Here is a 17,398-nt window from a genome sequence, read left to right on the forward strand (position 1 = left end):
CGGTAATTTGCTAAACGCAAGTATTTCAAGGGTCAAGTTGTAGAAAGTGTCTTCTGGATGAAAGGCACTGGAAACGCAAAATTGGAGCACATCCAAACTTCCGCACGCAAGCGATCGTCATGTTTACATTCGTTTAAGCATAAAAGTAGAATTTATCCTTCTGACATAATACGAAGGATGAGAAAGGTTGAAAATAAATATATAACTCAATAGTTCCACACTAAGTCGTATAATAATTCCTAGACATCTGGCGATACGGAGTCTCTGGAAACAATCCTGGGTGCATGCTTCAGCTGAACAGTTCTGCCCTCCCTACCTCTTTGTTTTGTCAAGAACTTCAATGTATCTCTTTGGAACACCGTAATGTTCGACGAGGTGCTTCGCAAGGTCATCGATCACCCCACCTTGAACCAAGACCTCGTACTGCCCCTTTTTACCTGAAAGGGTAATACACACATAGCGCGTTATATCCTTTGCACTGCTAAGTGCTCGCTACCAGGAAGTGAGTTGGGGATATGGCGGCAAGTTAGTAATAATACCTGGAAGCTCAGCTGTTGTGGTGCTGCAAGCAAATTTCTTCTGCAGTTCAGAAGCTAACGAATGGGCATCCATTAAAAAGCTTTCAACTCCAGAAAGTCGAGTCATCTTCTTGTTTCCTTGCCTTCTTTCTGTCATGATTTGAAGAGTTCGTATGGCACCCTTGCGAACGACCACCTCATTTCCTCTTGATACTCTATGGTGAACTTGCATTCGGTTTAAGAATGTTGACCCCATGTCCTTCTTGTGGATCTCAGTTGGGTATGCTGAACCCTTTTTAATAGCCCCTTTGTACAATGCATCACATAATGTGGAATCCAGAATCACTTTGGCCTTGTCTGTCAGCTTAACCAAATTTTCCTTCTCGACATACCTAGGCTCATAGAAGAAAACGAAATTAGACGAAATATGAGAAAGCTAGACATCTACGCACTCCACAAACATAGGACTAGTTATTGACTCGATAAGAATCAATTACTTTTTCCCCAAAAAAATAGTTGTGGAGAGTGGATTCAAACCTGAAGACTATGTCAGATGCCTCTGATGCACTGTAAAACTTCTCCATGTCAGCTTCAATAGCCACAAATATAGGTTTGACATGAGAACTTGGCTTATAAACCTCAGCCACTTCCAATTGTTTTGTGACACTACTTTCGGCAACAGCTTTATCGCATTCAACAGGCTCCTGTACCCTCTTTTCTGGTTTGAAGACCATGTAGTCTGGATGCCCACGATTGATACCAGTCAACATAACTTCCTTCTTATACTTGTCCTCTTTTGCTAAAATCTGTGATACATATATGGATGTTAGATAATGTAGAGCAACGAAAGGGAAAAACTTGATAGGCAAATTTTTTTGGCCCTTTTAAGAACGATTCCATATAATTCCCACATCAAAAGTTCAAAACTAGGTCCCTGAACCATCTCATCAGTTTACATTATTCTCTTAAGCATAACGAAAATGTGACATCCATCGTAATGAAGCTTTGGGCAACTAAAGTGGCATGTGTGTTGGACTTTCACTATTGTAGCCTTATGGATACTTTCAGACCAACTCCTTCAGAATCTTTAGGGACCCTATTATGTATTTTTGCATAAAAAAGTAAGAGCTAAAATTGTTACATATTGTCCAAAACAAGACACCAACTCGAATATATCATAAATGGTGCATATCAGAAATTTAGGCACTTAGCAGTCTTACAAGGCCAGATGAAGATTTTGATTGTAACCACTTGGATAATTTTTTGTGTGATGACTTTTTAATATCTAGAGTAACACCTGGTGGCCTGCAAGGGAGTATGTGATTTGACCTGCACAAAACAACAAACAGAAAATAAAATTAAATCCTAGTAATAAAAAACGTAGAACATGGAAGCTATAAGTTCGGACACTCGAAATCTTGCTAAAGTCACCCTGACCAATTGTCCAACTTGTTTTGATTACAGTGCTTAATTTACTTGGAAAAAAACGAAGTAGTATCAGAGTCTAATAGGACAAAAGGACAAAAAAACCCCCAATAGAAGTCATTTACTGCATGGTAAAACGTGTTTGCATTTAGTATTCAAAGGCCTTAAATGTCTTGTTGTGATGAACCCAATGAGTTTTAGTTGACTAGTTGTATGAATGTATCATATGACAGCTCCTAGGATACAAGAACATCTAAAAATACATAAAGTAAACAGGAACATGAAAAAAAATGAGTTAAAGCAGATGGAGTTTAAGTTCAGATGTGAAATTGGAACAAAAATATATACCATAATGTACTTCCTAGCATGGGAAGATCTTTTTCTTTTATGCTCGTGTACAATGCTTGCAGAAGGCATTTATCCAAAAGAGAATCAATTTCTTCAGTTGCCAAATTCTGATGTTCCTTTTCCTCAGGTGGTTGTTCAGAGGCTTTCCCTTCAGGCAGTTTTAGTAGGTTTACACCATCAGTTATCTCTTCCACAGCTTCACTATGGACGCCATGATCAGCAGCATGACTGTCTGAAATATCAACTGCTACATCTTCAGTGGAAACGCTAACATCATGTGTGCCTTCTGCAGGTTCTTCAGAAGAATCAGCGGATTGAGACGTCGAAACAAAATTAGGATCTTCAACAACAATGTCTTCAAAAAATCCTTCATTGGGAACATAACGACCATCAGCTGAATCCCTACAATAATAATTAACAAATTAGTTTCCAAAAGAAAGGGCCAACTCATATGTGTATCTTGGTTTTAACAAAATACTCATATGTGTATCCAGTCCTGGTCAGTGCACTTGCCATAACATATCCCTGTAGTAATGTGCAATCCTTAAAGCCTTGCCACGTAGCCCTGCCTTTAAGGCTTCAGTACTACTCATAGTTGTGGTCCCAACCTGTGTAAATCATAATGGCAACAAACATTGGACTTGAACATAACTGATAGAATTCTACCAGTTAAAAACAATGGGTAAAACCAGTTCCAAGGAAATCTGAGAAACTTACAGCAATTGGAGCAGGGTTGCCAGGAACTTTTACTGACCATGGTTGGCCAGCTTCAAAAGAAGGAAACCCTTCTGGGTGTATGCTGACACCAGGAAACATCAGATCAGCACCACCAAGCACGTAACGTGAAACCTCACCGCCCTTAAGTGTAAACGCTGGCAACAGATGAGGGACCTTCCAGAGTGCGTAAACTGCAATATTTGCAGCGGTTAAACCATACTCAAACCATTTCAAATGCATAACTGTCGTTTATTAAGTAAAAGCATAAGACATCCAAAAGGCAAGCAGTTTATATATCAATTTATAACTCTACTAACTACGAACAAGGCACATTGGAAGATGTTATCCCAGTGATCGGGACATTGTGACTCAAGCTATGTCTAGAAGCAATGCCTTATAGTAATTACGGACAGTAACTACATTAGTACATTGGGAATATGAAACAGAACTGTCAACAATTCCTGTGACCATTGTAGTCACTTTCTGCTCAAGCTAGATAAGAAGTCAGCACATTTTCAAGATGGAACAAAACCAACAAGTTATACGAATGAAATAATTACATTGCCTAGATCATAACAAAAATCACAGTAAATCAACCACCTGTTATAGCAAGTAGAAACCAAAATATCAATGATTGCACTCAATTGCAGAAAGCAGAGGCTTCTGTTAGATTATCTATGGCTGTTCTTAATGATTGTTTTTTCTGTGCATACTCAACCAAGAACAAAATCTCAAAATAGTACTACAATAACAAACAAGTACTGTAGCGCAAGTAATAAAAGTTGAGATAAACAAGACGAAAAAAAGCGTCAATCTGGAGATGAAAATAGAAACCTGTTGGAAACAGTTCGTGGCCTCTTCCATCAATGTCGAAAATCATTGGGAACTCCCCCTCTATGCCATATACAAGAGCCCGATTTGGGTACTTTGCAACTGTTATCTCGACCTATACATAGTGCACCGCAACAAGCCAACAAGTATTACAATAAAGGTTAAAACAAAGATATAAGAGCTAAAAAGAATACAAAAGTTTGCGTAAAATTATTATAGTCCCTTATGTGATAGCACTTGTAGATATATGAGTGAGAAGGATTCTGTTATGAAAAATGTGTGAAATGCTCAAAGTTCACAAGCATCATGTGAACAAGTAGATTAGTATTCCTTAACTAAGTCTGGAGTTATAACCATGCAATAAACGTCAAGTTGATGTGGAAGGTCAAACAAATAACAGTTAACATGTAACACAATGACGATATGTAATGCCACTGGGGTAACCTTACGTATTATTGTGTCATACTACACAACAACAACAAAGCCCTTAGTCCCAAACAAGTTGGGGTAGGCTAGAGATAAACCCCAGTTAATATGTAACAGACTAACAGTGCATATTACTGTGTCATACAACACATGGTGTAAATTTTTTTTGTCACCTTGGGAGGAAGGATGGCATCAAGATCAGCATCAGAAGCTTGTGGAAACCTTTCCTTGGCAGTTCTTCTTAGCTTCTTTTTGTCAGCCCCAGACAAACGCTGCAGAGCTTTCACATCAACAGGTTTCTTGAACATGGTTGATCAGTCCCCAGACACCAAGCTTAGCTGCAAACAAATGCATTGAACATGCCACCCTATCACGATTGAGACCACGAAACACCAACACGTAAAGTTTGAAACTGAGCAACCACAAAGAAATGAGGAAACAATCAGCCTCTGCGATTTATTGTTTGGGAGGTGCAGTTAGTGAAACATCGAAGAAAAATGCCGAGAATGTAGAATCCTATAGAGGTACTCATAGCCTAATGTTACATCACACAATTCATCCTATCATAGTTCAATAACGTCAAATCACGAACTCCATTGTTCCATCTCCTCCTAAGACAATTCCCTTCTCGTGAGAAAAAAGAGAGTACCTTTTCTTTTTGAGCCCGCAAACACATAAGTAGCAAAATTGCCAAGATTTTCACAGAGGCAGCAGCAATCCACCCCTATCCCTAGTCCCTAATCTAAAAATTGTGTTCTTCCGGCACGGCAATAACCCAAGAAACCACAGCAGACTAAAACATGTCACAGGCCAATCCGAGGACTCGGAATACAAGAAACATGCCCCGCAACACAACGAACGCGTGAGAAAGGGCAAAGCTTTCCGCTGTATCCGCAAGGGCTAACGATTCGAGAGATCACAAGTGATGGAGCAGCCAAGCAGGGAGTCGGGATTAGGTACAGAGAGAGGATTCCATACCGGCGGCGGCGAGCGCCAGGAGTGCAGAGGCGGCGAGAGGGATCGGGAAGTTTCCACGGGAGCCGAGCCACCACAAACAAACGACGGCGCGGGGCAGCCGCCCTCACAGGCAGCCCATGAGCCTAACCCTCTAGGAAGCGGCCCATGGGCCAAGCGGAAGGAGATGTCAACGACTTGTCCTGCCTCTGCACGGGCACCACTACTCGAAGCATCGAGTCCTCTCTCTCTCTCAAAAAAAAAAAAAAATCGGAGAATCGTGCGGCTGAGGCGCTGAGCGAGCGGAGGATGACGGCGGGGGCGCCCAAGGGCGGCGGGGGCGCGGCGCGGGCGGCGGCGGGGCCCAGGACGGTGCTCATCACGGGGGTCGGCCGGGGGCTGGGCCGCGCGCTGGCGCTCGAGCTCGCGCGGCGAGGGCACGCCGTCGTCGGATGCGGCCGCTCCGCCGAGCACGTCCGCTCGCTCGAGGCCGAGATCGCGTCGCCGTCACGCCACTTCCTCACCGTCACTGACGTCGTAAGCCTCCGACGCTTGTGCTCCTAGGAAGAAGATTTTGGAGGGTTAAAATGCTGTGCTGCTTTCTGGGCCGTGACCTAGTTCTCCACTGCGCTGGAAAGGGCTTGTCTAGTGCTGTTTTTTTTTTCCGAGAACACGAAGAGGAGTTGCGTATTTTCATATTCAGGTAAGAAAATTCTAGTAGAACCGCCGCAAATGTGGGCTTGATCGCCACAAACCAGAAGACCTTAGATTAGATTGCAGACACAAGATTGTCATTACACAACTAGTGCTATGGTTTGGGGTCTAGCTGCTGCGTTTGTTGTTCCAAGTTTCAGCTTTTAAGCTCCACTACTGGAGTATTATTTCATCCAAGCTTCGGCTCCTAGGTTAGAGCCGTGGTGCTGTATTAATGTACTTGTTATTCTTATTGCTGTTTTGGTGCTTCGGCTGTAGAGGTCTGACAGCAGTATGGCCGAGTTGGCAAAGGCTGTTGTGGAAAAGAAGCAAGTTCCCGATATCATAGGTTTGTTATATTTTCTGCTCAAGTGCAAACATGAACCTTTATCCATCTGGAAGTAGATCAACAGAAAAGTTCTCAGGCTTGAAGTGACTTCACTTATTTGTACGCTCTTTCCAAATATATTTGAAAGGAAATTTCCTGGAATCTAATTGTTGAGTGGTTGTGGCAGTAAACAATGCTGGTACAATAAACAAGAATAACAAGACATGGAATGTTCCAGCAGAGGAATTTGATACAGTTGTCGATACAAATATTAAGGGAACAGCAAATGTACTTCGCCATTTTGTACCACTTATGATAGAGAAGAAACATGGGATTATAGTCAATTTGTCTTCTGGTTGGGGAAGGTCTGCTGCTGCAGAGGTAGATAGTCCGTCATTGGCTGCTTAATTGTGGTTTATTTCTGGTAATATGAAATATTCATTGCATACTTCTGTTTCAGGTTGCTCCGTATTGTGCTTCGAAGTGGGCGATTGAGGGTTTGACACGCTCCTTAGCAAAGGAACTGCCTCCTGGATTGGCAGCCATTGCCCTTAGTCCTGGTGTTGTCAACACCGACATGCTTCATTCATGCTTTGGGAGCTCAGCTGCATTATACCAAACAACTGATACATGGTAAACCTGTTTTCCTATATGTTTGTTCTACCTCTGTGAGGGAGGGATGGATAGTGTTCCCTGTTAACTATAAAATCTGAACAAACAAACGAGGGTTGCACTAGACAAAGGATTACATGGGAGATGGTTGCTAGGGTAGTTTAGACTGCAGATGCTAGGACTCAGGGAAAATTACATATGCATAGTAACACATTAGCATGGTCCACTGCCGCATAAAGCATTTTACTGGATTGACCTCCCAAGATTATTCTCTCCAGCAGATGATTTCAAAAGCGCCTATTCCTTTCTAATTCACCTTTATCATCGGTGCACATATCCTGCAGTCATACCGGTGATTTCCAAGATGTGTCTATTCCTCTCCTCCAAATATGCCACTTAGTCCAAATGTGTATACTGTCAAACACCTTCAGCCTTCTGGCATTTTTCTGGTGCCGTGTTTCTACAACTCAACAACCATTTTTCCAAGCTCTGATGCGAATGGGATAGCTGGCCCCACCTCCACCTGTATTCTGTCCAAAGTGTGAAACTATTCCACGAGGGCTTCCATTGACAGGGAAGCTTGAATTCAGTAGCCACCGATTATTTGCAAGATTAGAGCTAACCTATGCACAGTCTTCCCTTGAGTGCAATTTCATTGTGAAACTCTATGAATTTTATATTCATAAGTGTAGCCACATCGAGCTTCTTTGAGCTGTTGTCAAGTAATTAAATTGGCATATATGCATGGATTGCGAACAATTGTGGAGCAGTAGCTTTGTGTGCTGAACACTAAATTTAGGTTGTTCAGATGCCAAGTACAATAACGCTGGGATATGCTACAGCTTTGTCAGCGTTTCATCTTGAACAATTGTATTTCAATTGCAGTTCGTTATCACTAGTACTTATCAGATTAACCAGTGGATCTCTGTTGTTTTCCAGGGCACCCAAGGCGGCCACAATGATACTGACCCTTTCACTAGACGACAACGGTGCCTCACTAACTGTATGATGCTGTAACAAATTTGTAGTGCACTAACCGCTGAGATGGATTCTCTTGTAGCTTGACTTCTAGATTTCGCAAGATTGTGGTGTCGTAACATAGAAGTGATGATGTTTGCCTGCCCTCTGATTTCCCTCACTGTCGTGTGAACATTAGGTGCGTATTATTGCACTAAGACTCCATTATTGCCAATGCATGTCTCGTCTTTCCGTGTATGACTTTTTAGGCCAGTGTCTGCGTACGTATTATTGTTGTGAATAGGTTTGAGCTGGGAGATGGTCGGTGTAACGAGAGGATCGATATCCGTTCTTCGCTGCATGCCAGAAGTTCATGGTTTGTTTCAAGTGCGGAATTGAAATGTCTAAGGGGGCAGTCGTTTGCTAGAGTAGTTTATGTTAAGTTGTGAAAAAAATTGCATTCATTAATTTGTGCGAGGCCGAAGTCCTATAATGGCTTGCCTCTGTAAGGAAGTGCATGGCAGCACTGGAAACAAGTCTTTGGGCAGCTAAACAAGCTAGCCCAGTAACAACGAAGTGTTGCCCTGGCATTCTGCTCCGAGGAGGCCGGCTCGGCGAGGGATGGGGAGAACCGGCGGCGGCAGCAACGGCGACGAGTGGAGCTTGAGCCACGCTGGGGTCGGCCGGCGGAAGGCCAGAACCAGCAGCAGCTGCGGCGTTAGGCATGAAGCCGGAGGCTGCGACGGCGGGCGAAGGAGCTCCCGCGAGCTCACTTGGAGGTGCCAACTGAAGCAGCAAGGGCAGGCGTCCAGCTTTACTCAAATCAAATCGTGACCTGACCTGACTCCATATTTTCCTCTGATTCACTTGATCGCTTGTGTGCAAACTTTTCAGGTCGCTTGTGTGCAAACTTGATCGCTGGGGTCATTACCTCTTCAGGTCGCTACGCTTTTTTCTGCATCAAACTTTGAAGCAAGTTCCACAGAAGCTCATCATGTGATTGATTACCTGTATCAACACCAAGATCTGCAAGTGCTGAATTAGAACCAACTGTTGTGTCCCCACCCAACAAAAAAAAGAAGAGTAATTGTATTTCCAGAAAGAGAACATCCTCATGATCAGTTGCGGTTGTACTACCCCGAATGAGTATTTCCTAACATTACAAAAAAAAGAAGTTAAAATCTGCCCCGTTTCTGCAGAGCAGATTCTCGCGCCGGAGAGCTCAGGTCTTCAAATTATGCAGTCGAGGATATCTCTGATGTGACCAGATGACCTAGAATCTGGTCTCTCTGAACAGTCTACCGACAGGTACTGACATGTAATTGTCACGCAGATCCAATCCAGCGGCTCTTGCTGCTGCTGGATCGTGTCCCATCCCATTCAATGGATTCGCAGACCAAACTGCTGGTGTAATATCCTGGCTATTCCTAACACCTCCCTGAGTCCCTGCTGGGACGATGCATGCGCCCAGACCAAGCTCTTGCACTGTGAACGGCATGCAGCAACAGAGGATTTGCATAATTCTCCGGCCAATGGCCTTGCAGCTCCACCTCTCCTTAATGCTCCGATCTTCCGCAGTGTTGTCGGAATCTTTGACGACAACACTGGTAGCATCGGTTCGCACAGGCCTCTGGTTGTCTGTTGCATAATTCTTGGCAGTGATTACTTTGATATCTTATGGCCACTTGTATGAAATGAACCACTGTTTTCAATTTCAGCGAATTTCAGTCCAAATTTCACCAACTTCAGTCTTGAGAGAATTTCCAATCGGCATCTTATCCGACCCTACCCTATTTATAAGGGAAAAACCATCAAAAATAGTCTTCAATCGACTCATCATTCGGCCCCTATCTTTAAGGATCCCTTATTTCTCCTTCCTCACCCTCCACATCTAGGAGGTCCTCAACTGAGCCCCTATTAGCGCCGTCGTGCCCGCGCACAGCCTTGCCGCACGGCCCCCTCCCGCGTCGCCCCGCACCCGCTCGCTCGCGCCGTGGAGGCGTGGAGAGAGGGAGGTTGGGGAGAGAGAAGGAGTGGGGAGAGAGAGAGAGCGCTCAGGTAGAGGGAGGTCTGGGAGAGAGATGGGAGCTTAGGGAGAAAGTTACAGGATATTAATAAAATAGCTATAAGTGGAATATCAGGGATCAAATATGATAAGTTGGTTGGAGCGTGTTAAGAAATAAGGTATGAATCAGGAGTCCTCAAATAGAAGGAATAAGAGTCAAATATAAGTAGCCGGTTGAAAATGCTCTAGCTTTGATACACCTCACCATCGTTGTTAAGGCTGAAACATTTAGTTCATCTTCAGTTTTCTTTAATGGAAGGGGAACTTATCCTTATCCTTTCATCTATATTTTATTTTCGTCTCTACTTCATGTATATTCAATATACGGTTCACGTCTACCATTTTTCATTTCCCCCTAAAAGATTATAAAATTCCACCAAGAAAAAAAATGCAAATTTAAAATTTATTGAACGAAATATGGTCCGAAATAATCGAATTTTTATCTTAATGGTGCCCTCAAAAAGAAATCCAAACCAAAGGTGTTTCCCCGGTTTGAACTTCTGTAGTCATTCATTCACCAATTAGATTCAGAAAATTTTCATTTCTTTTCCTCCGGTGGGAAGGTTATGATGATATAATGGACTTCTGGTGAATCATGTTTAATCGCATGATCAACATGTTTATACAAAATATTGGGCTGGCATGACGGATATGGCGTAATAGCAACATAATCTTTCTTTTCCCTAAGATGATTATGGTGTTATATCCTGGTCAACTCATGCTGTTTACTCATGCAGTGTGAGCTGCAGAGCAGGAGCAGGTCAACGCCTGCATCCACCCACCCAAAGAAACTTCTCTCGACAATTGCATCAGCGCATCAAATCGAGATCTCGATTAAAAATGACATTAGATACCCTTCTAACAAACCAAGTTAAAATGTATCTTAATTTATTTGTGATGAGTAATTGATATTAGTATTTATTTAGTTTAATGGTCTTCGGTTTTACATGAGCTTTGATATGATTTGAATTGATTTAGGAATTCATTTGAGCATATTCATTATGGACCAACTGAAATTGGAATTGAAGATATGTGTTTGCTTGTCTTATGGTGTGCAGGTGATGGATGCAATTTGACGGTCGATGGTGGGATGATCGGGACCAAGTAGAGTGTTTGTTGCCGGATGATCAAGAAGCCGGACAGAGTCAAGGGTGATTCTAGCTGAACACGTGGAAGTCAACCAGAGCATGGAAGGCGGATAAAGATAGCATGTTGATAAAGTCAAACGAAGGGGATGCCGATCCAAGTGATAAGGCTACCTGAGGGATCAGGAGCGGAAGAGACTTACCGGCGGTCAGGATCGCATGACAGAGTACATACGTCAACATCGAAACGCTAGCTTAAGGTGTAAGAAAGGCGGCGAGTCACACTTTGAGAAACGTGTAGACGGTTTCGCGTTTTGGCCTCAAAACCGTGTGAGGACTGAAGGAGTACGTGACACCATCGTGAAGCTTGCGTCGAGACAAAGCTAAATCGTAAAGACGCCACGGTCGTTCGATGAATAGAGAAGAAAATAAACCGAAATACTCTCGGTGGTAGGTAGAAGTGTATTACAAGAGACATCTTTAAGAAAGAAACTAAAAAACTTAGATGTCAAGTTTATTAGACCTATAAATAAATAGGTAGGGTTACGAGAGAGTTTAAACCAACCATTTGAGCCATATTGTACCACCTATTTGAGAGCTTAGAGTTAGAATTTTAGAGGAGATAACGATGAGAGCTTATATAATAGTTGAGAGTTTTGACAGATAAATCTTTGTAATCTACTTAAAATAGGACTGGTCTCTTTGAATAATGAAGTTTATATTTTTATATATGCTTGAATTTCTCTCTTTCTAGTTTTCTTTTATTGTTTCTTTTGTAATTTTTTTTCCGATTTTGATTTTTTGGCTGAAATTTTAGCACATTATGAGATCATTTTTCTGGTTACTAGAGGTATAAAATTCGCATACACACGGTTATATGATAGGATCTTAAATTCCCTTGTCTCTAGATAATCAACTTGTAGAGTTTCGTTGCTCGATATTTATCTTTTCTTGTTTTTTACAAATTGTGATCTTTTGAATGCTAAGACATATGGATTGATCTTAAATTAAATTTATGGTTTAAATATCATCCGTAGAGTCGTGTTGCCTCGATTTTCTCTTGTTAAAATTTCTCTCTATTTTTACTTCTGTTTGAGTTTTAAAGTACGTTGGGTAACCTAAATAGTAAAATACCATCGATTTCGCAAGAAATTTATTGAGACGCCTATTCACCCTCTCTAGTCGCTAATCTCGTTCCTACACCTCTCTAGTCGCTAATCTCGTTCCTACACCTCTCAAATCATGCATTTATACAATATCAAATGAAGGAAAGATATCATCACATTATCACAGTTCTTTTCTTCCCCCAGCAAAGCAAACAATATAATGCTCAAGAACGAGCGCTAATTTACCCGATGGAACACGGTTAGGATCTCCAAGCAAACAATATTCTACCGAATGAGAGCTGCTGCTGGACTGTTGAAATTTATAGCGAAGAGCAAAAGCTAGCTCCTCATGCTTGAGTTGCTGGAAAAAGAAAAGAAAAGGCTTGTTACCCTCATATTGATTGATCTCATCTCATGCAGACCACAGGGAGAGAAAGGAACCATTGGACCATCTGTGGAGGAGCTCGCTTAGGCACAGCACCGCGTACGCGAGCAGGATGAACTTGAAGAGGAAATGGAAGTAGTGCGGCAGCTCGATGCTGGAAGCATTCAGCACCTGAAATTTTAAAATATCAGACGAAATCGATGGGCTTCATCGTGATATGTCAATATGTTATTCATTAAGGAACAGAAGGAGATGGTGGGAAAGAACAGAAGAGTGGTCATACCATGGCAAATCCTGCAAATTGTGATCTCTGCTCGGATGTTGTCTTCTTGGCAATCTGGTCCGAGGGTGGCTTCCGCCTGCTGCTCAAGCTCTCGCACCGAGCGTCGGCATCCTTCGGTGATCTTGCGTTGGAGCAGTTGCGCAGGCGCTGCACGTCCTTGGTCTTGAGTGGCTTGAGGATGAAATCTTCAGCACCTGCTGTTAAGCATCTGCTTTATTCAAAGAGGTGGTGGGCCTGTTAGTGTTGATGTGCAATGCAAATCTAGCTTTTCCTTCTGAAAAGTCGCGCAAATCTAGCTTTCAGAAAGGGTTTAAACCATGCACAGAACATAGTCAGAGACCAAAAGCGGCTTTCGTTTGGCGTATATAACGGCATCTGCTTTGCACAAAATGATGGGGTGGGGAAAGGGGGAGAATTTCACCTGTTGATCCGCTGGGGTTCATTCTCCGACGACATCACGACAACCGGGATCGGATTTGGGGAGCTCAATGCCTGACAATTCGAAGTCTAATCTTTATAATTCAAGTAACATTAACTCAGAATTGATGTCAAATGAAGGTTGCAAAGGAGATGGTGTTTTACCTTGATGGCCTTGAGAAGGTCATAGCCAGTCATCTCCGGCATGCAGTAGTCAGTGAGCACCATGTCAACGGTTAGCTCCTGCAAAATAATTCAGGAAGGCCTATTTCAGAGTTTTTCACCTTTGTACTTGCAGTCAAGATTTCTAGTCATATGCTACTCCCTTTATCATAGTATGACGAACTTCATCGCAGTCATTTTACCGTAACACGCTTCTCACAAATAAGGAATTTTTCTTGAACAAAAGAGGGACCGGATTGCTCATTGCTGCACGGTGAGGTGTCTTACTGGCACAAGTTTTATCTATCTCCATATGTATCTTACAAATCAGGTAACTTGTACTAGCAAAAAAGAAAAAAAATCTTACCATTCTGGTAAAAATCTAGTATTTCACTAGTCCTAACGTTCATCTATTCATTCAGGTTCCCAAGTGAAAAAAATTAAGTAGCTTAGTGCAGCTTTGCCTCTGCCGATATGTACAGAGCTGCTTGATACGAATACATGAGGTTGGTCGTTTCAGTACTCACGTTAGCATCAGCAGCAGATGAATCCAGCTTCCCTTGTCCCTTGAGTCCGAGATGCTCCATCGCCTTCTTGCCGCTGTCAACGGCGGTAACTGAAGGAATGAAATCGAGCTCTTAATTTGGACTGCAATTTGCAGGAATGAAACAAGCAATCGAAAGATTCTTTTTTTCCTTCTAACATCAGCCACAATGAAGAAGTACTGTATTGGGAGTAGGCACAAAGATGTGAAGTACTTAACAGGTAACTACCCAATGGACGGTAAAAGAAATTGACAGAGATGAATGGATGAAACACGAGGGGGATAGTATGATATATACATGACGTTGAAACTACAGGGGCGCGGAGCACGAATGACAGTACAGGATTGCACGCACAACAAGAACACGTACGCACAGCAGGAGGGCAGAAAGAATTTAATCAAGAAATGGAAGGGTAATTAAGGTGGACGGAGCTGACCCTGGAATGGCGCCGGGCCGCCCTTGTGGTTCCGGAGCAGCAGCTCGACGACCTTCCGGTCGACGGGGGAGTCGTCCACCACCAGAACCCTCACCGCCGCCGGCTTCTCTCCTCCCATCCTTCCTTCCGAACCCGCAAGTAATGGCCGCTTCTCTCTTTCTTTTCTTGCACTGGTATCGTGGTGACAAGTGACAACCAAGACGACGGTCCAGGGAAAGAAACGCGGGGCTTGAGCCAGTAAGTAAGAAGGATGGCGATGAGAGAGAAGGAGCGCTTCGTAATCTGTGTCTCAGTCTACCCACGGTGTAGACAGGGAGAGGAAGAGACTAGAGAGAGAGAGAGGAAGGGCGACACAGCACTGAGCTCTCCTCTGAAGCTGAAGAGCGCACACAGAGAGAGAGAGGGGAGGGGGAGTCGGCACTCAGCATTTCAGCAAAGCGAGAGAGGGAAGAGGGAGAAGGAGGCGTGGGTCCCGCGCGCGTGCGGTGGGAGGGTGGTGGGGCCGGGGAAATGCTTTCCTCTGGATTTGCTTGTCGGGAAAATCTCTCTCCACCCTCCTACTTTTTTTCTTTCTTTCTTTCTCCCTCTTTCTTTTTCCATGCGCCCAAAATCAAATGCTATACATAATGCCGCTGAATCTATTATACTGTTTGAGCTGATGGTGATTTAGTTTTAGGTTTTTTTTCTAACTAGTGAAAGTCATTGCTACATTTTAAAAATTGTTAAAATAAGTTTCAGAAACTGTTGTGAGGTTTAAGAAATTGTTGAGCTAGGTTCGAGCACACGACGAAAAGAAAAACAGGACACAAGATACAGTTTTGTGCGAGGGGGACTGAAATATTTAGATGTCGGAGCATATATTTAAGTTTATAGTATCATATTTTAGAAGAAAAAAGTTAGCATCATTGGACAAATTATAGTGCTAGAGAAGGACCAAGGTTAGCATACCCATGCATGGCAGTGGACGTAAATTTCCTATTTGGCGCTAGATATATTTGTGAAACTTCATTGCCCTGGGTCTCCAACGGTGCCAACAAAACTGTTTTAGTCTCCAAAACAAAAACACAGAAAACGAGTTTCATCATCAAATCCATAATAAGGCAATACATTTACCACGCTGGATATCTCCTAGTAGTCATAAATACATATCGTTTTGAAAAATATTCGATAAAGCTTTAAAAACTTTAATTAACAATAGTTTTTAAAATATTTAGTTTGAAAAACTTCAAATCATAGGTGTAGATTTATCTTGAAAAATTATTTCATAGTATCACAAATAAAATGAAATTTATAAATATACTTTAATAAAAAATATTGGTCAAAGCTACGTATTGTAGCATACCTAGCAATGGATTTAAGGGGATCGGAAGAGGAAGAAGAAAAGAAGAGAAAGAAGAAAAGAAAAAGAGGAAAAAAAAGAGGGAGAGCCTCTTCTTGGTTTTGGATCCATCATGATCGTATCTTATTTAAAATAAAATGTATTTATGATTAGATGTAGTACTACTCCATTAGAACTCATAATTAACATAATCACGCACGATGGAGTACAACAGGTGGGTGCACGTACGATAAACATTTCCATCGCCGGGACTTGCCTAGCACTGCAAACACAGGACACGAGCACAAGCGTGCGCGAGCAACAACCGTCCATTTACAGGTCAACGGCCGAGATTCCTCCATTTTTGTGTGGCCGAGATCTCTTGGGTCCCACCTGTCGGCTCCACGCCGCTGCAGATAGAGGAGTGCGATACCAGCCGCCGCGTAAGGGCCTCTATGAAACTGCTCCGTGCACCTGTATCACTTACTCAATTACTCCCACAAGAGATGTAAAATAGTAGCAGCAGCGTCTGGAGCTGAAGGATTTTAGCCTTGTTCTTTTTTACCATGCTCCATTGGAATTTTGTTTTCCAAACAAAGCTTGCTATGGTCAAGTTTGCAGTACCCAAACGTCTAAAATCTCTTGATTCCCTAAAAATATATAATTGTGGTAGCAACGATCCCCATATCTTGTAACAATTCTTTTTCTTTGGGGAGATCCTCGTGTATCATCAACAGAATAAACAAATGGCATGACTCGTTGGCGATCTCCCCAAATCCCAACAGTTCGCATAAAAATCTCCAACTTGGATCTGCTTCAGAGAAGCAAAGTTGTAAATTATTGTGGCCAGAGAAGTTTCTCCTCGTCCTTTTTTCCTTCTGGGAAAAGAAAGTGGTTGGCTCTAGTCAGACCCATGACTTCAGTTATCAAGCCTTTTGTTTTCGTTTCTTTGACTCTTTTTTTTTTTGTCAGATAGAGTGGCTCTAGTTGTATCCTCAATTAGACGGAGTGGAGTGGTTCACTTACGTTTAGCTAAGTGTAAAAAGGGGCTATCTGTCACACCTAAAAAACCCTTAGTCATCAAATATGTATATGCATCGTGACATTATAATTCATGTTTTTTGTTTTTTAAGTGTTAAAAAATATTTTTTAAAAATATTACGTTGTTAATCAACGCGAGTTCCCACTGTATGTTTATGAATGATAATTGTTTAGAAATGGTTAGGAAGCACCAGAGTCATTTAGGAAGGATGAGGTATAAACCAAAAAGAGACTTTCAACATGTGGGTTCCGCGGTCTGATCGTGCCTCCCCGCAATCAGATCGCCAGAACTCAAAATGACACTTAAAGCTCATTGACTGACTCCCACCGACTCTCTCTCACTCCCTCACTCATTCATTCTATCCTCACCGGAGAGAAAGAGAGAGGGAGAGGAGATCCCTCACCATTTCTCCACCTCGAGCTTCACGGACGCCGAAGATCGGAGGAGAAGATCACCCACGAGTTCCCCATGTCGTTCCCGAGCTCATCCCCAAGCATCCATTCGCCAAAGCAAGCCCCAATCCTTTCTTCCAACTCTAGGCCCATCGGGGCACCCCAAAATCGATCTCCACATCAGAGCTTCCTCGGAGCTGACCAACCATCTAGAAAACTTTCCCACACCAAGGTGAAGCCCGCCGACCCATTTCCCCTCATTTTCTCAAAGTTCCCCCACTCCCCATAGCCATAGGACCGAGCTCCACCTAGCCATGAACATCGATCCATGGGGCCCAAGCTTTTGGCCCCAT

General features: G+C 42.8%; 3 protein-coding genes across 4 annotated transcripts; 1 reads left to right on the forward strand and 2 right to left on the reverse strand.

Moving 5' to 3' along the window:
• Window positions 1-81: 81 nt before the first annotated feature.
• Window positions 82-5,391, reverse strand: LOC133919095 (uncharacterized). Of its 2 annotated transcripts, none has more exons than XM_062363350.1 (10): window positions 5,244-5,391; window positions 4,439-4,603; window positions 3,843-3,954; window positions 3,009-3,199; window positions 2,805-2,899; window positions 2,292-2,693; window positions 1,739-1,847; window positions 1,056-1,324; window positions 540-910; window positions 82-437 (listed from the first exon to the last, which is right to left on the reverse strand). In XM_062363350.1, exons 2-10 carry the CDS (start codon window positions 4,571-4,573, stop codon window positions 313-315), a joined length of 1,809 nt encoding a protein of 602 aa, XP_062219334.1. In that variant the 5' UTR covers window positions 4,574-4,603; window positions 5,244-5,391; the 3' UTR covers window positions 82-312. The 2 variants fall into 2 exon arrangements, with proteins under 2 accessions (XP_062219334.1, XP_062219335.1); XM_062363351.1 differs by lacking the exon at window positions 5,244-5,391 and adding an exon at window positions 4,915-5,237.
• A 59-nt stretch (window positions 5,392-5,450) lies between these two features.
• Window positions 5,451-7,990, forward strand: LOC133919096 (NADPH-dependent pterin aldehyde reductase-like). Its single transcript, XM_062363352.1, has 5 exons — window positions 5,451-5,756; window positions 6,192-6,261; window positions 6,428-6,621; window positions 6,701-6,873; window positions 7,792-7,990. The coding sequence occupies exons 1-5, from the start codon at window positions 5,529-5,531 to the stop codon at window positions 7,859-7,861; spliced, it is 735 nt and encodes a 244-aa protein (XP_062219336.1). The 5' UTR covers window positions 5,451-5,528; the 3' UTR covers window positions 7,862-7,990.
• Window positions 7,991-12,161: 4,171 nt separating this feature from the next.
• Window positions 12,162-14,731, reverse strand: LOC133919097 (two-component response regulator ORR2-like). Its single transcript, XM_062363353.1, has 6 exons — window positions 14,294-14,731; window positions 13,840-13,928; window positions 13,316-13,393; window positions 13,155-13,225; window positions 12,734-12,941; window positions 12,162-12,621 (listed from the first exon to the last, which is right to left on the reverse strand). Exons 1-6 carry the CDS (start codon window positions 14,409-14,411, stop codon window positions 12,478-12,480), a joined length of 708 nt encoding a protein of 235 aa, XP_062219337.1. The 5' UTR covers window positions 14,412-14,731; the 3' UTR covers window positions 12,162-12,477.
• Between the last annotated feature and the right edge of the window lie 2,667 nt (window positions 14,732-17,398).

This window comes from Phragmites australis, chromosome 5 (genome assembly GCF_958298935.1).
Source record: "Phragmites australis chromosome 5, lpPhrAust1.1, whole genome shotgun sequence".
Lineage (NCBI taxonomy): Eukaryota > Viridiplantae > Streptophyta > Magnoliopsida > Poales > Poaceae > Phragmites > Phragmites australis.